Raw genomic sequence first — 23,176 nt, 5'->3', positions numbered from 1 at the left:
GGTAATATATATATATATATATATATATATATATATATATATATATATATATATATATTATATATCTCCTCTTCAGCCACTAGGGGTTGTGCCACTCATATTGAGCAGCCCAACCTAGTGCTCAATCTTGACTCCCCTGCCCCAATCCTTAAGCCTGGTAGAGTGAACTCTGTAATCATGAAAAATAACAAAAAATTTAATAAGTAAACAACTAATATTAAGTAATATTACAATTATATTTAATAAAATACATAATAAATTAAATGAATAAATACATGAATAAACAACGAAACAACGGACATTAAAGGTAGCTGAACTGGTTCCTTCATTACAGCAGACTGAAATGCAATGTGAACTGCTCCTGTTCCAGAGTGGATTGTACTTGCCATGCCCCTTGCTCCTCCTGCCTGCACATCTCCTCCTAAGCACAGGGAAAGTGCCAAACTTTTCAATTAAGACTAGATATATATTTGTTTAAGTAGATGTTTAAAAAAAAAACCTGAATATTATCACAAAATTATAAATATTTACAAACGGGCATGTGGAAATACCCATTGGAACCCCTTTAAAATAGGTGTAACAAGCTAGTCAAGATGCAAATTACATATCCTAAAAAAGGCTACAGCGACAACTTACCGCTTACATTTTGACTAAACCCCTTAGTTTTGTGGCTACATGAACCATACATACATCAGTAGAGCTAAAACACCTAAAACAGCAATACCGACTAGGTATACCTATTGACAAACTACAAATATTATACAGTACTAAAAATCTGGACCTACATCATTTTTCACCGTGTTCACAATGATAATAGCAGTTCTACAGACTTTAAATCAATGTTATATTGAATATCATTAGCCTTCTGGCTTTATCACGAGAGTTAAAGAATTTTCCATAAACAATACGCAAGTCAAACTATTGACTTTGACTTTACATATCATCATTGAAAATTCACTAAATAACTAGTTTATATTTTTACACTGAGATTCTGAAAAAACTACTCAGACCTCTTAATAAACAATGTCCATAAGGCCTGGAAAATTTACAAACGTTCAGCCCAAGAAATCATTTGACGAAAAAGCAGAGCTTCTGTTGAGAGCCCATCAACTCTCCCTCCTACAATACTTAGCATTCCCATGTGCATGACTGCCTGTAGAAGGAGCTTATGGGGAAAAATTGCTGCTCAACGTGACCCCCCCCCCCAAAAAAAAGGTTTAGTAGGGTGCTAATGCTTCTGTACCTTCTGTAAACATCTAAAAAAAGAATAAGCAAGTATTTAAGTCCCCAGGGCATTATGGGTCACGCCTCTTGCACACGGCTCTCTTTCAGTGCTTTGATGTAGCCTTCATGGACTTGGAATCTTTAAAGTGCAGTGTTTTATAATTTGTGTTTTTTTTCAGAGAGGGTTTCCTTGACCCCTGCCCACACCTCCAGTTTCTCCGCCGTCTGGCACTTGCTCTCCAGTGCCAAGTATGGAATCAGTAATCTCCCGCTCTCCCTTCTTGCCTCCCTCTGCACTTGGGGCAAGAATAATACTCCTAGTGCTTGAGAAGGGGAGTCTGACTGTACCTGCTAATCGTGCACTCTGCCTGCCTCCTGACGCTTCCTCACCAAGGGTGCAGGCAGGAGGCCAATGAAGCCTCTGGCTCTCAGGGGAGGCCCCAACCACAGTGCTGCACTGCGGATGGCAGGATTTCTAATGGGGCAAGAGAGATGCGCTCTTCATTCCCCGTGGGGATGGCTTAATGGCCCCCCACTTCTAAGCAGGGTCAAAATTGTAATAATGTACGCAAACACTAAGGTCTACTTTGGAATACCGTGCTAAAGAGGCTCCTGGGGGAATAGGGACATTTGGTTTTTCCACGTTGCTGTGGGTGCCCCAAGCTCCAAGGCACCAGCAGCAGCTGCACAAATGTTGTGCATAATAGGCTAACTCATTTTTGGATACCTTGGGCCCAGTTGGCCTAATACTGATGAGGCCTGTGACACTGTTCTCCTAGTAGTATCCTTGAGACTCCTCCTAACCTCCAAGAGTCATTGGTGAGAGATGTCTTCTGCCTTCCACAGCCTCTCGAGCTGCAGCTTTCTCCCTTTTAGCAGCAGATTGGTTGTAGGGATTTGGATTTTGGGGGCAAACCGCTCCAAGGTGCTTCAAGACAGATCACTCTCTTTGCCATCCAGGCCTTATGCTACTTCCAGATTACCTGTGTGTCTAGCAAGAGACTGCAGTGCCTACTCCTAAGGTACCCAAAACTGGAGCAGTCCATAGAAGTGTAGAAGTTCTCCCCGTTCAGGGTCTCCAGCAAGTCCACCCTCTACTGGCCCTGAGAGTGGTCAGAGAGTTGGTGCAATCATCCCTGGAGCCTTGACTACAAGTCAAGGCTCCTCAGACATCTGGGATGGGTACCACAGCTCATGCTAGTTCATTCTATGCTCTTGAAGGCTCCTCAGCTTTCTGAGACTTTGCAGGGAACTTGAAAAGTGAGGCAAAATTTCTTCTGATCCTGCCATATCACCCCTTTCAGTCCCTTACAGGTAGCAGTAAAATGCCTTTCCAACCCTGCACTGCTCTCTGAAAAGGTTTCAAAAAGGTAACTTACAACTCCAAAGTTGTGGCATATTTCCCTTTCTTTGTCAAGTTCCGCCCATGCTGGCATGCTTTCTTCAGCCAAGGCTTCATAAAATTCTCCTCTTATGACTGAATACAGAGTTCCTTTTCCTAATGTGGGAATATCCTCTAATACAGGCTTCTGCAACAAGTAGCTCTCCGGCTTCTTTTAAGTAGCTCCCCAGTGTGCATCCCAGCCTACTAAATTAGAAGCTTTTGCTTGGTTGAATTATTGCCTGTATCCCAAAATCGAAAGGATGATATTTGATTGTTCAATCATGTGTCACTGGGGAGACTTATTACTAATATTATTACATTGGTGCCTGGGGCATTGCAGTTATGGCTGCATGTATTAACTATAGAGAGGCATTCCAAATTCTAAATTCATAAAGCATTTCTCAATAACTGCTTACAAACTTGCCTGACAGAATGATGTGATCACTGCTAACATATGGTGGCCACTGATGTAATATTTTCTGATGTGGAACTGTTACCATTGTAATAATAATAATAGCAGCTCAGGATGATTTCATTTACTGTAAGTAGCTCTTCTTGCAGGAAGGGTTGGCGACCTCTGCTCTAATATATAGGGAGGTGCTGATAACCGCTATGGAGATTTCTGCTCAATCCCATTTCTCTATCAGGAGAAGCCTAATTTACCTGGAATGGGCCTATTGCTTTCAGGGGGTCATTGATCTGTCAGCTTTGACAGCAGCACAAGTACCTTTCCGAGCACGTAGTTCAGGGAGTGGATCAGTTTAACGCTGGGTACGAGATATATGCCACATTATTTAATTTGTGAAAGGCTCCTGATATATCAAAAATATCCTGTATTTGGATTACATCCCCAATAATATATGTACAATGCAGCAACTCACACCCTTATATCACATATTTCTCAATCCAAACTAGATTTATAGTGAAACAAAATGCACACATGTAGCGCACATTTAAAAAGCCTTACACGTTATAGTATAGCCAAAAAGGGATAGTGCAATCCTTTATGGTCTCCAATTAAATAATACTAATTTAGTCTGGGTCCCAGTCTTACCTGTTCTGAGATGCAAAGCTGGGTCAGACAATAATCTTCCTCGCCCAGCCTACACGTAAGCACATAGGTGTGCACAGTTGTTTACGCACATCCAACTATGAGCACTGTTCCACTGCTGGACAGTAGCAGACATTATTTTAAAAGTTAGGCACTAGAGTTACCTCTCAAAACTGTTTTATTACACAAACTCCACTGGAGGGTACCAACCCATAGCAAATGTCCCAAAACTAGACATTCAAAAAGAAAAAAATATATGGTTCTCAAAATTAGGAGTCCCAGTTCTCTCAACATATTATTAAAATTGTTTCTTTTGGCATTTTCATAATTTAGATTACTCTCTCCTTGTATAAAGTCGACTTTTTAGCATTATAATATTATATTCAACATTTTGAACCCTTGTTCACGGTCTTACCTTGGACCAGTGCGTAAAACGGCCTTGCCAAGCCCAAGGCCTTGAAGTTGTTTTCAAGGACAGACTATAGATGCTGGACCAGTATTACAATCCGAGAAGCAGCACGGGTTAGTCTAGCTACATCCCAAATACTATTCATAAATTCACTTCTAAGCAAGAAAACATCAGACTGCCATAATCAACTGATCAAGCCTGGATTGATGACTTATATCTGGCAATAAAATCCTTTGGTTGATTACAGATGATTTACAATCATCTTGAAGTTCCTACTTTGTCTCCCTGTTTCATAGGAAATGTGATTCATCACCTTTGAGTCATCTCTAGCACTAACCATATCACCCACCTACTCATGATGTGAATTAGAGGATGAGACTTCAAGCAGTTTTAGTACATGAATTACGGGCGTATCAATGTAGTACATGGCCTTCAAACTTGCGTGACATTACCCTGCATCAATGTTTTACACTGTACCATGTACTCATAAACAGTACACTTGGTTTTATGTCAACTGCATTTTTCAATTAGCACTACAATTCTCAAAGTAATAGGCTAATAATGAACTAATGGAACACAAACATAGTATTCTTGCAGTGTGCAGGTAGACTTGATAAGTCTTACCCCATTTTGACCATATCCAAATTAAGGCCCATGTGGAATATCTGTATATTGTTTTGTTGTTACTCTTATGTAGTGAATGTCATTTGGATTTTGTCTTAATTACAACTGGTATTACTAATTTTGCTGAGTTGCAATACGCTGTAGTTAATCGCCTCAACTTTGCGTTGTAGCACCCTGATGAGAAAAGATTGGATGGGCTGTCGAAGCAGCTGGACTGGGACATACGCAGCATCCAACGCTGGTTTCGACAAAGACGGAATCAGGAGAAGCCCAGCAAGATCACACGCTTCTGTGAAAGCATGTAAGTAGAGGATACTTGATTTTGTTTCATCTGACAAGTTTTGACCCTCGCGTCAGAACTAAGAGTCCGCAATTCTTGTGTTACACAAAATTGGTGGTTGCACAATTTTGTTGAGTTCTTTCTGTTGGGGGCCGGGTAGAACACAAACTGTTTTGCAGGAGGTGCTTTGAACAGAATATGTCTCATAGGAGATATTTTCTTCTTAAGCCAAATCCCTTGGCTGCATCTTGGTAGACTAAAATTTGGGGGTATGCCCTTGTTTTTGCACGTGAGATACCACAAAGTTAGTTATGCTAAATATCACGTACTTGTCACCAAATTGTTCAGGAAAAACCACCGAACAAATATTTATAATGACTCTCTAAGTATTTGTGAAGCATGGATCAAGCTACTATCTGGAAAAAATTATGAATTAAGTTTATGTAATATATATACAGATAGTTCACAGAGTGGAAAAACACATTAATTAGGAACTATTTGTTCACATTGTCTTTGAAGTTATTTCAGTCCATTGGCCATTCTCAAGGCTAATGGAGGAGTTGCTTGGGATTCCAATGCAATGCATATCAGATCCTGCGGAACCATCGAGACTGCCTGTACTCCGGCCAACCCTCACCACGCGCCTACTCTCCCCTACTCAGCGCAGGGATAGCTGCATGGGTGACAAGTGGCGCTCCACAAATCCACCTTACCAGACCGCAATCATACCTTTGTGATCATTTACAAACCATGTGCAGTATGCCCTGTATGCCTCTATGCATGTTACTCAAATATGACTGGTAAAGCATGTGTAATGCCAAAAATATGGCAACATGTACCATTATTTTCTGTGTTATTTGTGTTTATGCGTCTGTAAGAGAGAGAGAGAGAGACAGAAATGAGAAACCAGAAGATGAGATAAATACTACAAAAATAATTTAGTAGTATAAAGTAATTGTTTCCAAGAAAGCTCACAATTTTTTTTAAACTCGTAACAGACGTACTACATGCTCTGACGCAATTAGTATGAGCAAAGCGGGTGCAGGTCAGCAATATACATACATTTGCTACATATTACCATGTGCACTTCTGAACTGCTTGGCACTGAATGTTTGTGAATTACCATACTCCCCAAAGGTTTGCAGCACTATCAGTCTAAAAGTTGTGCAAAAAAAAAGAGACGCAGCTGAGTTGATTCATGAAAAAGTCTTACATTTCCTGATACCTTGCTAGGGTCATTCCAAATTGGCCGGATTTAATAATAGTTTTTTTTGCCCCAGGATCAGGTATTATAATTATATCATACAAGGTGGTATTTCCCTGGAGTAATACATGGGCGTCAATTCACCCAAATCTCAGGGATAGCGGAAGTGACATCACACACCATTTGGCATTTCTTTGACTCACACACATGCTTACACATACATTCACACATTCACACACTCTCAGATAAACACATTCACCTGCAAGTACGCATACAACATGCAATGAAAGCATTTTTTACTTGACTTAGTTACCAGATAGGGACATATTTTAGGTAATTGTACTCCATTTTTATTATACTAATAGTGAATAATATTATTCCCTATTTGTGAAATAAGTAAATTGACAGAAAACCTGGAAGATAGAGCTCGTACTGACGTCTATTAGGACAAGCTACCCATGTGTTCCAGGCACTGCTTTTGCAACCTCTGAGTCTAGTGGTCGCAAAGGCAGAGCCAGGGGACGCAAGGGGCAAGCCAGGGGATGCAGCTGAACCCCTGGTGTCCCCTAAATTCCATCCATGCAGTAATAGTACCACAAAATCTGAGTTTATGAGGTTAGATGATAGTGGGAACTTTGCAGTATTATAGTTTTCGCCCCTGATTAACACATGTTTTCTATCTTTGTGATCTCTTTTTCCTGTTCAGATTTTTCTTGTTGACATCTGCATTGGGATAAATCATGGAAGTGTGCACAATGTGCACATGTGGTAGGGCCTGATAGCAAGGCCCTTTTTTATTCTAAACCCTGTAATTCACAAACTCACAGGGTGTAAAATCATAAAAGAGCTTTTGCATTATACAAAAGCCTTTTAATTCTTTTCAATTCATAAAGGGGATCTTGCGACCCTTTCCAAGTTGCAAATAGATGGAGGCATAAACTGCCACCCCCTCCTATTTATTAAACGGAAAGGTGCATATAAATGGCTCTAGACCACAGTTGTTTTCACAAATCATGGAGTTATCCACCTTCAAGTTAAGGCGGTTACAAGCATCACGCCGCCACAAGGACTGACTGGACCAGGCTGACAGCAGCCCTGTCTTCGGGCGTGAATGACTGAAATATTCTCCACTCTGATCTTACAATATGTTTTTGGAACATTGCAAAATCGCAATTGCCGGATACATTAAAATATATAAAAAAAATCACATCATCATATTCCTTAAGGAAACATGGTCGGAGGCAAGTATTCCCATAGAAGGCTATCTGGAATTCATGTCTCCAGCCACAAGTATGGCAGACTACGGGGCGGGCTTACAATTTACGTAGCCTGTAAGTTAAATCTAAAAGTCAACCTGCTCGAATTCAAAGAAGACTGGGTTATCGGCATTAGAGTGAAAAGACTTAACTCCACCAAGCAATTGCTCTTTATCAAAATATACATCTCTCCAAACGTCTGAGAGAAAAAGGCAAAACTGGAACACCTTACCCAGATTGTGTGTAATCTAGTAAGCAAACATGGAAGTAACCCTTGTTTAATCTTGTGTGATTTTAATATGAATCTCTTCCAAATACAATAGAAGTTCACGACGAGACAAATCCAATGGCTTTGTCACATCTCATGGATCAAATTTAATAATCTTGGTTATACCATATTGAACGTCCGGTTCCCCATGGATACACCGCCAAATTGGACAAGAACCAATCACACATCCATTCATTTCTAGATTATACACTAAGCAACAACAAAGTGCTTCCCCTGATTGAGAGTTATTTCATTGCACCACAATGAGAGAGCGATCATCTCCCCCAAATAATCAGTCTGTCACTCAGTGTCACCAGGCACATAGCAATTAGTTGAACAACATCCGGAATTTATACAGAGAACCTCAAAAGGCTAAAATCTTCAGATATCTCTTCTAGAAGCAAGGAGACAAGCCGACATTGTACCAACTGAAGCAAGGGAGTTCTTCTCAAAACAACTGCTTAATAAATTTCCGTCCTCCTCACGAAAACCGTTAGTAAGTAATTAATTACTTATCTCAGTTGAGACAAAAAAAAACTCTATGTAACTGAGCCTTAAGACAGGCAGGAAGAACACAGGAGATGCTCGGTTAGTCAAAATGTTCATGCAAGCTCAAAAGTCATTTAGGCAAGCGATACACCGAGAGAATCAAAAAATCTCCGATCAGTTCTGGCCAAAATTAGTACACGCCAGCAAAAGCACTTATCCAAAGCAAATCTGGTCGCTATTTATTAGGAGGACACATGGTTCTAGTGGGCAACGCTGTGCCAACATAAGTGAAGCAGAGTTGGTATCATTTTAACAGATCATCTTAAAAAACATAAAAATGGCGAAAAGTCAGAATTTCCACAGTTTTAATCCGAAATACCAAGACCAGCAAGAAGAAACGGCTGTTCAGGCACAAGTTGTAAACACCATCCCCAGCAAGACAAGCTGTTGTGTAAGGCATTAAAGACACCTGAAGCGCTGAGACCAAACATATAATGAATCATAAACAATTCCCCACCAGACGGAGCTCCAGGACCCAATGGTTTTCCTCAGGCTCTGTACAAAGCACACATCTAGTTGTGAACAAATCACCTGGCCCCTCTATTCTCCTACTGCTGGTTTAGTCACCACATTCCAGATTTTTGGAAAGGAGCCATTATCCATCCAATTTGTAAAGGCGGAAGGCGAGCTGACCCGAAAAACTATAGGATTATAGCTCTCTTGGACGTTGAATCAAAATATTTTGCAAGTTTCCTGCTTGAAGAGCTGTTGTCCTGGGCACAAAAAAATCATTGTATGCCCTTCAACCAGACCGGTTTTGTGGTGAAATCAGGAACCACCAGTAATGTAATCTGCTTGCCCTATCCATAATGATGGAGAAAGCATCAGTTTCAGGAATGCCACTTCACTGCTGCTTTGTTGATTTCAAAGCGGCCTTTGACTGCATCTCCAGGGATCTGGTATGGTACAAATTGCAAAAATTGGGAATAACCAACTTCACTTACACACTTGGATTTGCATAAAGTTGGGGGATGGATCTCATGTTTCAAGAAAAATCCAAACATCCTGCAGCGTCAAACAAAGCTGCTTGCTGGCCCCCTTTCTTTTTAATCTTTTTATCTCAGATTTATCGTAACTCCAGGACATCGCCAACTCCCACTTGCCTACACTTGGCATAACTCGTATAACCAATTTGGTATAACCAGACAACCTTGTTCTATTGAGCCACAATAGGGTGGGCTTGCAGAGGCTACTCGATCAGCTGCTTCCCTATACAATTAGCAACGAACTGGAGCTAAACCTATCAAAGACCAAGGCTATCACCTTCGGGAAAGGAAAGTGGCCGAGTGGCAGATGGCAATTCAATGGCAAAAGCATGGAATGCTCGACATTTTACAATATTTTGGGATTTGTATGGGCGCAAAGGGCACTTTTTCCAAACAGAAGGAGGTGGTCGGGCCCAAAGCTCTGTCATTTGAGGTAGCCCTAACTAAGCTAGTGAGGCAGTTATCTGGCCTTAGTTTAACCCCGCTTTTAACAGTCATGAAAGCCAAAATTACCAACTACCTATGGTATAGTCAGGAGGTAATGCTGGGGATGAACTTTCATATGGTGAACAAAATAACGACAATCATTTTTAAGAAAGTCTGGCACCTACTAAAATCTTCATCCCCAGCCCAAATAAGACTCGAGTTTGGCCTCTCAGACCACTGCTGTGGGGCGAATGGAATAAACTTGGTGTTCGTTCCTGCTGTCAGGCCATCATAGCAGCCATGAACCTGGAAAATACAATGCATAAGATCAGATTCACCACTGTTTTTTAAGAGCTGATAAAAGTTCAAGCGGCAAGAGTCCTAGCAACCCTACTACCTGTCTTTCACTACCTGGGGACACTCAAGACTTTGCAGGACTGCCAACATCAAAGGGACTAGTGCCAAATCTGCTTCCCTTTACTCTGTTTTTTAAAAAGTGTTTTTAATGGATTAGCACCCCTTTTTTAGACTAACCAAGTTGTTGGAAAATAATGTAAACTTAACTAGCGAATTCATGCCCCAATGAAACTTTGAAATATCACAGTATTAAAAAAAACATATGTCATTGAATTTTCTTGGTACATAATGGGCGGTGGCCCTCTGTATACATTTGAAAGATATACATTATCAGGGGTACCTTCATATACTTGAAACTGTAATGCTTGCAAAACCTGTGGGTCCATCTCAATAGTTTTCGATTTTCCCCTTTCATCTGCATTAGCCATCTGAGAGGTCTGTGGTCAGTTTGAACCAGGAAGTGAGTTCCAAACAAGTAGGGCCTCAACTTCTTCAGGGACCAAATCACAGCAAAGGCCTCCCTCTCAATGGCACTCGAATGCTGCTCTCTGGGGAGTAGCCTCCTGCTTAGAAAAGCAACAGGTTGGTCTTGGCCTTCCTCATTGATCTGGGAGAGGACTGCTCCTATCCCCAGCTCCGAGGCATCAGTCTGCACTATGAACTGCTTGGAGTAGTCTGGTGCTTTTAGAATGGGTGCTGAGCACATTGCTTCTTTCAGGGTGTCAAAAGCCTTTTGGCAGCTAACAGTCTAGTTTACCTTCTTGGGCATTTTATTGGATGTGAGTTCTTGTTAGGATCAAAGTTCTTCCCCCTATAGGGCTGAGGCACATAGGGAATAGTTTGGGACCCACCCCCCTCTACAGGTTTTTGGGACCCTTTGGAAGACTCAGACTTTTTATCTTGGGGATTCTCACCACCTTTTCCCTGGGGAGGTTTAGTAACCACCTTCTTTTGGTCACCCCCAGTGGCTGTCCTGGTCACCCTAGTCTTGACCCAATGGCCTGCCTTCATTCCCAATTCTTGGGGAGAAATTAGACCTAGGTCTACCAAATGCTGGTGCAACTTTTCATTTGTGCAATTATTCAAAATGTGTACCTCCATAAGCAAATTATAAAGTCCAGTAAAATCATGCACATTGTGTCCAGTTAACCAACCATCCAGTGTCTTTACTGAGTACTCCACAAAATCTATCCAGGACTGGGTCTGGGTTTTGTGAGCCCCCCTGAACCAAATTCTGTACTCCTCAGTTGTGAGTCCAAAACCCGCAATCAGAGTTCTCTTCATGGGGTCATAAGACCCTGCATCTGGCCCAGAGGGTCAGAAGCCTGTCTCTGCAGTTACCAGATAACAGTTCGCACAGGAGTGCCCCCCATAGAGGTTTCTTCACTCTCCTCATATCACAAGCCCTTTCAAAGTCTGTGAAGCACTTGGTGATATCATCACCATCCTCAAATTTAGGGACAATCCCTTTGGGGATTTTAGGATCATAAGATTCCTCTCTATCCTTGTTATTGGTATTGCTGCCACCAGCGATAGGGGCTAAGCCCATCTCTTTCCTTTCTTTTTCTAGAGCCAGGAATGTGGACTCTAGATCTAATCTCTTGGCCAACTTGGCTAACAAGCTGTCCTCTTCACTGGGACTAGTCCCAATGTTTTCTCTGGGCCCTGGCCCACCTGTATAGGTCCTAGGGTCCCAGAGTGTGATTCTTGGAGTTAATGGTACAGGGCCCCTCCTCTCTCTAGAGATGATGGGGGGGAAGTCTCCTCCTCCTCTAGCACCTCTTCTTCCTTTGACTGGTCATCACCCTGTACAGAGGGGTAGCCTTTAGCATATTCTGCCAAGAGCTCCTGGAGCCCTACTTTGGTTGGATGCAGACCCACTGGTATATTTTTCAGTTTGTATAAGGACCTTACCTCTTTGAAATGTAAGTATAAGTACGGTGTGAGACCAAGCTCCTCCACTAGGTCCTGTGCAATATTATCCTCACTAATTGTTGGGGGTGGTTGAGACATTCTAACCTGATAGTTCTAACCCTCTACCCTGACTATAGTGACTTTTATTTTTCTAGAATTCTAGAGGGACTTAAGCAAGGCCCTGACAAGACTTTTAGTATTTTGGAAAACCCAATTCCAGAATTCTAAAGGCATTTTATGAGTTCTGTTGTGTGATCAGATGGTAACCAAGTAGTCCAACAAATGCAAGTTTGTATCCCACCGCTGATCCACCAATGTGAGAAAGTGGCTCTATATATATACTGGACCAGACTAAGGTACAGTGTGTATATATAGTCCGCAAACCCCAGAGGTATAACCGAGGTTAAAGCCAGGTGTGACCTTACTCTCTAAAGGGGTAGCTTGGTCGAGCAGTAAGGCAGTACCAGAGGACAGTGTAAAGCATGTGTTGTACACACTCAGTCAGCAAAAGGTTTCACACACTCAAAGACTGAACTCCAGGCCAATTGTTTTTATATCAAAGATATAGATGTTTTGTTTCTAGAACCAACAGGTATCAAAATATACTACTCCTAATATGAGAGGTCTCAGATGAGTACTTTGCAGAAAGGCAATAAACTTTGTGAACACAATAGGTACAGGGGTTGCAGTAGGCAACACAATTCTAAACACACTTTAGCATTGAGCTCAATGGGTTCTCATCATATAAGTACAGTTGATTACTTTGTAGATTACTTTGGTAGGTCCAGTCCTGGGGTCTAAGCTGAAAACAGTTTGGTATGAACGTTTTAGTTATCGTAGTGATTTTTCAGGAATATAAAGCTGTTTTAAAAGTTCAAACTTAGAAACTTTTCAATGAAAATCTGGCAGTGTTATCCAATGGGAGGAAATTCAGGTAGCAGGTAAAGTACGATCTTGTTAATTTTGTAATCCAGTACTGGGCTCCTCGGTCCAGCACTGGGGTCTCAACTTAAAACAGGTAATTACGTGTCAGTATTTCATATGAGTTTTAAAGAATATTTCAAGTTTTCAAAAGTAGACACTTAGAAGAAATTTCATAGAAAAGCAGACAATAGATTCCTGTGGAAAAAATATAAGTTACTAGTAAGCCCGGTAAGGATTACTTTGGCGGTTCAGTACTGGGCCACAAGGTACAGTACTGGCTTCTCTCCTGATCACAGGTGAGTACTTCGGGATTCGGCATTCGGGTGATTTTATATGAATATTTAAAGTTTCCAATACTTCACATTGAGAATATTTTTCGAGTCAAGCCAGTCAATGTTATCCAATGGCAGGTAAGTGAGTTACCGGTTTCCAGGTGAGTTCTCAACTGGTGAAGTTAAGGTTCTGGGCATAGACTCAGCGGTCCCCCAGGGTCAGGTAGGTAAAGTTGGTTCACCCACGCAGCTGTGGAAGCTGGGCTCCTGGTCACTTGCTCAAGGTAGCACGGCCAAGTGCACTCTGGCGGCTGGGTGCAGGGTGATTTTGAACCGTCGGGCGCTCAATGTTATTTAATGGGAAAAGTAAAAGATGAACAAAGGCTGCAGACTCGGGGATGGAGACTCTTCAGAGGCGACCACCACTTCGAGAGGTAAGTTGGGATCTTGGAGCACAGGTAGGTACCCCAAAGGAAGGCGCAGAGCGTTGCAGGGCGCCGAGTGCAGGGGTGTCTTTGGGGGGCGGAAAAGCTTACCCATTAAGAGTATATGGCTGACAGGTGGCCAGAGATGCCAATTGGGTTTTAGTTTCAACACAGTTTTAGGGAAGGAACACAGGCCCTGGGTACCTGGTTGGCAGGAGCCCAGGGTACACTCAGTCAAAGCACTTCAGCAGTCAGAAAAAAGTGGGGGCATACCAATGCAAGAAAGATGGCTCTTTCTCACAGCTAGGAAGAGCAGATGTTGCTTCTGGTTCCCACCGATCTCATCCGTACTATGGAGTAGAAACAACTGCGGGTCAAATGGGAGATCCTACGATCGGACTTGGTCTAGGCAGGATGCATTCTTATGCCAGAATGGTTGTAGTGTGCTATAGCTCCAGACTGTGTGCAGGAAGGTCCCCTCCTCCCTCTCACATCTAAGGCACATGGGGCACTGGATGACACTAATTTTCCATAGGCGGGATTGTGTGAAATATACGCAGTGCAAATACTTGAATTAGATGCGAAGGTATTGTGTAGACACCACCGCGCCCCGTGGGCTGGCCAGGGCTTCTGTACAATCATCGTCAGTCAAGTCAGGAAAGTCCTCACGCCATGCTCCCCTAGTCTTGTATAGCGTTGTATGGGTGTGGGTGGTCAGTGTCTGGTAGATCTGGTGGATCTTGTGTGCTCCCAAATCCCCCATCAATAAGTGGCCTTTGAGAGGATGAAATTCAGGCAAGGTTTCAAGTGAGCGGGAGTCAAACTCCTTATCTATATCGGCCAATAAGATAGCCAGTGGGCGTCCCAGCTCCGAGGCCCTCACCAGGGCATTATGGACTCTCCGGATGTTTTGGCGTGTGGAGCGATGTGGCATAAAGCCAGACTGATCCCGGTGGATCAAGTCTTGAATACAGGCCCGAAGACAGTCTGTAAGGACTTTGCCCAAAAGTTTAGGCTCAAAGTTGATAAGGGAGATAGGTCGATACGATGATGGATCTTCTGGTGGTCAGCCGGGCTTCAGAAACAAGGCAATCTCAGCATGTTGCCAATCCTGGGCAATATGCGTTGGTCAAAGGCTTCATGTATCGCCTCTAGTAAGTGTGGGCCGAGCGTGCTCATGTGGGGCCTGAGGAAGTCAGCGGGGAATCCGTTAGGTCTGCGTGCCCTGCCCGGGGGTATATTGTCCAGTGTCACACTGGGCTTGTCTACTGTAATGGGGGCATCCTGCCGATCTTGCATATGATCCATGATCATACGGTGAGGAATGTCCCTTAGAAATTCGGTGATCAGTGCCTCGGATATCTATTCCTGTCGAGCGTAGAGTAACAAAACATATTGTGTGAATTCCCTGGCTACCGCCTTGGGAGATGAGCACAGGGTCCCATCCAACCCTCGGAGTGTTGGGACATTCGCGGGAGATCTCGCAGCATGGCACAGTCTGTGGAGCATTTTGCTGGATTTGTCCACCCATTGGTAAATCCAATGTTGCAATGCTAAGCATATTGCTTTCTCCTAATTGGTACGGTGTTGCTGTATATGTTGTTGCACCAGGAGTAAGCTGCGCTGGAGGAATGAGCTAAAGTCAGTGACGAGCTGAGCTTCTAAGCTCCTCTGGTGACTTTCCAATTTAACCAATTGTGCTATGTGTTTATGCCTTTCGCCTGCGCACAAACGTATGTCTACCCCACGGATTGTAGGTTTTAAGGCTTCCCACAGAATAGGGCAGAGACTGCTTTGGACGTGACGTAGTCTGCCACCACCTGGGCCAGGGTCTCCTGATAGTCTGGATCGCGAAGGTGCCATGGGGACATGCGCCATTTAAAAGGGGGTCTATGGGAGCTGATTCAGATCTTGAATAGGACCGTAGAATGGTCAGATAATCCTCTGGGTCGGAGAGAGGTGTGGGAGATTCGATGAAATGTAGCTATGTGGTATGAATACGTAATCTAGACGGGACAGTGATCCGTTGACGGCGGTCATGTTTGTGTATCCCAGCTCAGAGGGATGATACTCGCGCCATGCGTCAGACCATCCCAGTGTAGTGGCCAGGAGGTGTAATTTGGATCTACCTGAAATATCACAGTATTTTAACTTTTGTATCCATGGTTCACTTTTTTTATTTCACTTTTTATACATCCATGATAAAGTTTCCCTAATTGTATTGATTTTAAATAGTCAAACAATAAAATCTTCAAACAAAGAGTTACCCACCTTCAAGTTAAGGCGTTTACTGATTTACAAAGGTGGATGAGACGCATGTTCCCCATTGTTTTCGCAAATGTAAAACCTTTTATTTTCAAAGCTGCACCTGTGACTTTAATAAATACAGGCCGATATTTTTTTAAACGTTTCCTGTTTAAAAATGCAAGCACACTGAATTATGCTGTTCTTTGCCAATCCCATGGGATCACAAACTGCAGCATGCCTAATAAATATTTTTTAATGCAAGTCAATTTATGAGCACCTGCGAATGCACAGGTTTATTAGTACATACATTACAAACCAGTCAGTGTACAATTTGCACACCCCTGGTTTGCGATCTGGCATTGTAAATCAGGCCAGTATTTTCAGAAAACCCAATTTGCATCTGATTCAGAATTTCAGGGCCACTCTGAATAATGGATTTAGGTTTTAGCCTATGCACTGTGGAGATTTACAAGTATTTTCCCAACTCACACAGCCCCAGGCGAGTAAGTGCATTTCTTAGAACCTTGAGTATAAACGGACGCAGTTCATATGCATACCTTATTTTTGTGTTTTTCCCAAGTGTACGTGTGAGGAGTGTCTGAATTGTAGAGAATTTACATCCCTTTGGTTAGTAGGTTACAGAAAAGTAAAACCAGCTTTTTTATCTTTTTTTCCACTAATTGTTTCTTTCCTCCACGCATTAGGTGAATATAACGATTCCTGGTGCACCCCAGTCACCTACAGCGCACCCTATATCTAAATCATCAGTGTTTGGAAAGGAAGATAAGTGGGTGAAAGACACATAGCTGTATTAATGCATGGACAAAGTAGGCAGCTGCTCAGGGACCCCACTCTCCAGGGAGCTTCTGGTAAAACGGTTAATGGTGTGAATAGAAAACACATTAATGTATCATTTAATATGTGGACATGATAGGCTTCTCCAGCGTTAAACCCTTGGAATCTCAGACAGCTGGTGAAAATCGCATTTAAAAAATATATTTCTCTCTCCTCACTTCACCTTACCTCTTCAACGTTGTCTCTTTCTCTTTTCCACTTTGCCTTCTCTCTCTCTCTACACCTACCTCTGCAAATCTATATCACAAGTTTTTTCGGTATCTCCCCGCCCTCTACCTCTCTCTATCCAAGTGACCTATCGACCACCCTCTGTGTCTACCTCTACATCTACCTCTACATCTCAAAGTCTCTCTCCCTATCTTAACTGCCTGCCTGCCTCATACTCCACCCTGTGCCTCACTTGCTCACTGCATCTCCTTCACATTTCTCTCAAACATATCATTCGTAACCATATTTCTCAATACACTCAATATCTCCCTCTTTCTATCTCTCCCATACCTCAGACACCTCACCACCCTCTACTTCACCCTCTACATCATATCCCTACCACATATCTCTCTCTCTCACTATCTCATTTCTTTCTATATCACCTGTCTCTCTCACTACCTAACCTCTCCATTTACCTCACCTCTCCACCTCCTTTCTCTATTTCTACCTCCATTGCCTCCACCTCACCTCTCTCACTACCTTACTCTTTAGGCTCTTAGGGCCCGATTCACAAAGGTACATTTAGACTAAAGTCTAAGTTTAGTACTTAAGTGTAAGTTTACTTCTTTTTGGTATTCACAAAGGTAAGTTACTACTAGCAACTTTACTTCTAGTAAACCTACTAGTAGTAAAGGTACAAGTAGTAAAGTTACAACTAGTGAAATTACTAGTAATAAAGTTATTAGAAGTAACTTACCTTTGTGAATACCAAAAAGTAGTAAGCTTAGACTTCACTCTAAGTTGTCCTTTGTGAATCGGACCCTTCCTGTCTTACTCTACCACTTTTTCTCTATTACCTTCTCTCTCTTTCATCTCTCTCTACCTTTCCATTTCTCTTACAACCAACCCTCTCCACTCCATTCTCCAATCCACTGTTTTTCTCTATACCTCTCCCTTTTTATCGATCTATGAATCTAAACTCTCCCTCTTTAGTTATCTGTCTTAGTTTTTTTAAACATACTTTATTGATTTTTTTGTATCCAGTGCATCCATTAAGAACATTTAAACATTACATCTCTTTTGATCCAGGTATTTTACAGTAGTTGGTTGCATGTACAGCATAGCCAGTAGTTGAATTGATACTGATATCATTTTATCAATCATATACACAGTACATCTCTGTAGTTGCACATACTACAATATTCAGATTCACATTTAACTGGTAACAACTGCTCCCCGCTCTGTTCTGGCCCATGTTATCCGTGCTAACATATGGTGCTGCGTCCTAGCCTATCTTGTACTATGCACATAACGCTGGTGATCGTGCAACCTAACTAGTCCTACTATAGACTGCATCTATTGGCGCTACGGCTAGTCAACTTGTTTCTACTGTGCATTCGGGGTGTAGGTAAGGGATCGAGGTCTATGGCTTTAACCCCTTCGATGCTGGCCCGTTTCCGCCGCTGTGCGGTAAACAAATGAATAGGGCGGGGCTGTGACGAACCCCAGCCGTCATCCGCACACGAGCGCCGCGCAGCGTGACGGCTGGGGTTCGTCACCAGCATAGAAGGGGTTAAAGGCCTCTAGCATAACATCCCACTCCATTGAGATCTGGTTTTTACACAGCCCCTGGGCCGCCTCCTGTCTTATAACTGCGCTTTCGGTTCCGCCCCAGCGTACTACTTCACTGTGCCAGGTGGATATTGCTGGTGGTTTTATTGATTTCCACCTCATGGTAAACCTTCGACCCAGTCCTGAGGCTGTAGCCGGGAGCTGGAGGTACTCTAGTATTTTAAAATTTGCTCATTTTCCCTCTTTTGTTGCTCTGTGTGGTGTCACTAATCCTATGTGTTTTTAAATAGAACAAGGCACTAATTAGCGCTCACACTCACCGTGCGCACAGCTGATTTCTAGCTGGTCGCGCCCCTCTTTGCTCTCTGCCAGCAGCCGCCATCACCAGCGGCGTGCGCGCAGACTCCGCCCCCTTTTTAGGCCACGCCCCCTGATCGGCATACTTAAACCGCTGACTACAAGCGGCGGCCAGTAAACCTTCGACCCAGTCCTGAGGCTGTAGCCGGGAGCTGGAGGTACTCTAGTATTTTAAAATTTGCTCATTTTCCCTCTTTTGTTGCTCTGTGTGGTGTCACTAATCCTATGTGTTTTTAAATAGAACAAGGCACTAATTAGCGCTCACACTCACCGTGCGCACAGCTGATTTCTAGCTGGTCGCGCCCCTCTTTGCTCTCTGCCAGCAGCCGCCATCACCAGCGGCGTGCGCGCAGACTCCGCCCCCTTTTTAGGCCACGCCCCCTGATCGGCATACTTATACCGCTGACTACAAGCGGCGGCCAGTAAACCTTCGACCCAGTCCTGAGGCTGTAGCCGGGAGCTGGAGGTACTCTAGTATTTTAAAATTTGCTCATTTTCCCTCTTTTGTTGATCTGTGTGGTGTCACTAATCCTATGTGTTTTTAAATAGAACAAGGCACTAATTAGCGCTCACACTCACCGTGCGCACAGCTGATTTCTAGCTGGTCGCGCCCCTCTTTGCTCTCTGCCAGCAGCCGCCATCACCAGCGGCGTGCGCGCAGACTCCGCCCCCTTTTTAGGCCACGCCCCCTGATCGGCATACTTAAACCGCTGACTACAAGCGGCGGCCAGTAAACCTTCGACCCAGTCCTGAGGCTGTAGCCGGGAGCTGGAGGTACTCTAGTATTTTAAAATTTGCTCATTTTCCCTCTTTTGTTGCTCTGTGTGGTGTCACTAATCCTATGTGTTTTTAAATAGAACAAGGCACTAATTAGCGCTCACACTCACCGTGCGCACAGCTGATTTCTAGCTGGTCGCGCCCCTCTTTGCTCTCTGCCAGCAGCCGCCATCACCAGCGGCGTGCGCGCAGACTCCGCCCCCTTTTTAGGCCACGCCCCCTGATCGGCATACTTAAACCGCTGACTACAAGCGGCGGCCAGTAAACCTTCGACCCAGTCCTGAGGCTGTAGCCGGGAGCTGGAGGTACTCTAGTATTTTAAAATTTGCTCATTTTCCCTCTTTTGTTGATCTGTGTGGTGTCACTAATCCTATGTGTTTTTAAATAGAACAAGGCACTAATTAGCGCTCACACTCACCGTGCGCACAGCTGATTTCTAGCTGGTCGCGCCCCTCTTTGCTCTCTGCCAGCAGCCGCCATCACCAGCGGCGTGCGCGCAGACTCCGCCCCCTTTTTAGGCCACGCCCCCTGATCGGCATACTTAAACCGCTGACTACAAGCGGCGGCCAGTAAACCTTCGACCCAGTCCTGAGGCTGTAGCCGGGAGCTGGAGGTACTCTAGTATTTTAAAATTTGCTCATTTTCCCTCTTTTGTTGCTCTGTGTGGTGTCACTAATCCTATGTGTTTTTAAATAGAACAAGGCACTAATTAGCGCTCACACTCACTGTGCGCACAGCTGATTTCTAGCTGGTCGCGCCCCTCTTTGCTCTCTGCCAGCAGCCGCCATCACCAGCGGCGTGCGCGCAGACTCCGCCCCCTTTTTAGGCCACGCCCCCTGATCGGCATACTTAAACCGCTGACTACAAGCGGCGGCCAGTAAACCTTCGACCCAGTCCTGAGGCTGTAGCCGGGAGCTGGAGGTACTCTAGTATTTTAAAATTTGCTCATTTTCCCTCTTTTGTTGATCTGTGTGGTGTCACTAATCCTATGTGTTTTTAAATAGAACAAGGCACTAATTAGCGCTCACACTCACCGTGCGCACAGCTGATTTCTAGCTGGTCGCGCCCCTCTTTGCTCTCTGCCAGCAGCCGCCATCACCAGCGGCGTGCGCGCAGACTCCGCCCCCTTTTTAGGCCACGCCCCATTCCTCTTTCTACAAATGTGCATGCATAGAACGCGCAGCGGACGAGCGCAGCGGGAGCGCCGTTTGCGCGCCGAAGGCGCACCTAAGGCAAGCCCGTCTGCGCCCGTCCGCGCCAAGACCGCGCCAGGCGCAGGAACCCCTGTCCAAATTCCTCCAACCATTAGGTACGCTCCCAACGTCCTCCTCAAACTCCAAGGTAGATCTGACTGCCCCTGTAAGCTTGATCTTGTTAATGTATTCGGCTCCACCAGCTGTAACAAGTGTCGTTGGACTCTTAATCTCGCCTCCAAACAGCCAACCTCCCCCAACAGCCCGCACTTTACAGGCGGTCTGGTAAATGCTAGATCAGTGTGCAAACATAGTCAGGACATCCACGACCTTATTATTGACCATGACCTAGACTGTCTCTTTATCACCGAGACCTGGCTTACTGAAGACAGTAACCCAGATATAGCCATTGCCCTTCCCCCTGGCTACTCCTTTCACAGACAGGACAGACAGAAAGGGAGAGGAGGAGGAGTTGCATTCATCCTGAGGAACTCCTTTAGCTGCCACACCTTCTGCCTCGACCCTCTCACGGATACAGAGGGGCTAGGTTTCTCCATTAAACTTAATCAAACCCTTTCCTTCTCCGGGGGTTTGATCTACCGCCCTCCCAGCAATGCCGCGAAGTTCCTTGACTCCCTTCACGAAGCCCTCGGACACTTCTTACTTCGCTACCCCCATTTCACCCTTTTGGGTGACTTCAACCTACATCTCGAAAAATCTTCCGACCCCCTTACCAGAAATTTTCTGCAGACACTAGATATCTTTAATCTGCAACAATCCGTCAAATTGCCTACCCACTCTTTCGGTCACACTTTGGACGGCGTCTGTTCCAATTTCCCGTCCATCACCACCTCGTCCCCCATCCCCCAAATTTGGACTGACCACTGTTTGATCCCCTTCCACATTTCAATCGTTCCTCCGCCTACCTGCATAAAACGCACTCGCCAACCCATTCACCCTATTAATTGGAAAATTGTCGAGAAAAGTTTCAGTTCCCATCCTTTCTCTCCTACCTCTACCCCTTCTTTCTCTGGTAACATCGATACCGATGCAGTATGTCTCAACAACTGGCTCTCGCATGAAATCTCAAAACGATGCCCTCCGAATAACAAAGGCAATACCCTAAAAAAATTGAAAATTAAAGCCCCCTGGTACACGCCTGATCTAACAGCCGTTCACCTACTCTGCAGAAAAGCTGAACGCAAATGGCGTAGATCTTACGACATTGATGATCGTAATTACTACATCCTACAGAGGAAAAATTATCTTTCAGCAATCAAATCAGCAAAAAGAACATACTATGTAAAAGCCATTAAAGAGGCCAGCCAAAAACAAAAAACCCTCTTTTCCATAGTAAAATCTTTCACCAAACCAAAAGCTCTTCAACCAGAAATCCCCCCTTCCCAAGAGCTGTGTGACAGGATTTCTGACTACTTTGATGACAAAATCTCCTCCATTCTTAAAAACTTCCCCCCTCCCCCCCCTGTGTACTCATCTTTGGATCTAAATCAACCTCGCCCAATCGCTAACAGTCTCGACCACTTTGCCCCGGTGACCTTGACTCAGACCAGAGAAGCGATTCTTTCATGCAAATCTGGCTCCCCCTCTGACCCGTGTCCTCCCAAGATTCTTCATATCATCATTGACGAAGTCAATCCTGTCATTAATGAAATAGTCAACCTCTCCCTCAAAACTGGCTCTGTTCCCCTCTCCTGGAAAAAAGGGGTGGTTAAACCTCTCATGAAGAAGGCAAACAAACCCCCCTCTGACCTAACTAACCTCCGTCCCATCACCTTACTACCTGCACTAGGCAAAATAACTGAACAATTAGTCCACAAGGAGCTCAAGTCCTTTCTTGACACTCACAACCTCCTTCACCCTCAACAATCCGGTTTCCGGTCTAAACATTCCACCGAAACCGCCCTGATCGAGCTGACCGATACCATCAAAATCCTCCAAGATCAAAGGAAGAAGGCCATCCTGATCCTTCTCGACCTCACGGCAGCATTCGATACCATTTCCCACTCCATTCTGCTTAACAGACTCAAGGACATCGGCGTAACAAACTCGGCCCTAGCCTGGATTTGTTCCTTCCTCTGCGACAGGGCTCAAACTGTCACACTGGGTCCCTTTCATTCAAAAGTAAAAATGGTCTCTTGTGGAGTTCCTCAGGGCTCCATTCTAAGTCCCCTCCTTTTTAATATATATCTCATCCCCCTGCTTACCCTCATAGAATCGTTCGGCATAACCGTTACGTCTTATGCCGACGATACCCAGCTTGTCATCCCTATCGATGACAATTCAAACAGGGCCGAACTCAACCTTAAGCACTGTCTCACAGCGGTCTTTCAATGGATGGACGCTAACCATCTCCGCTGCAACTCGAATAAAACCGAGATCCTGCCCATTGGTAAGAACGCTTCTTTTTGTCCCGCTCTGTGGTGGCCTGATAATTCCGCTGCGCCACCTCAGACA

General features: G+C 44.2%; 1 protein-coding gene across 1 annotated transcript in view; it reads left to right on the top strand.

Annotated features, from left to right (window-relative positions):
- Nucleotides 1–23,176, top strand: part of CERS6 (ceramide synthase 6) — an 853,755-nt gene that overhangs the window by 279,133 nt on the left and 551,446 nt on the right. Inside the window, exon 3 of the mRNA XM_078681623.1 lies at nucleotides 4,863–4,993. Within this exon, the coding sequence (XP_078537749.1) occupies nucleotides 4,863–4,993 (131 nt within the window). The remainder of the gene's footprint in view (nucleotides 1–4,862; nucleotides 4,994–23,176) is intronic.

Source organism: Lissotriton helveticus, chromosome 3_1 (assembly GCF_964261635.1).
Source record: "Lissotriton helveticus chromosome 3_1, aLisHel1.1, whole genome shotgun sequence".
In the NCBI taxonomy this organism is placed as follows: Eukaryota; Metazoa; Chordata; class Amphibia; order Caudata; family Salamandridae; genus Lissotriton; species Lissotriton helveticus.
Note: the sequence above shows the minus strand (reverse complement) of the source record. Positions and strands in the feature narration are given on the sequence as shown.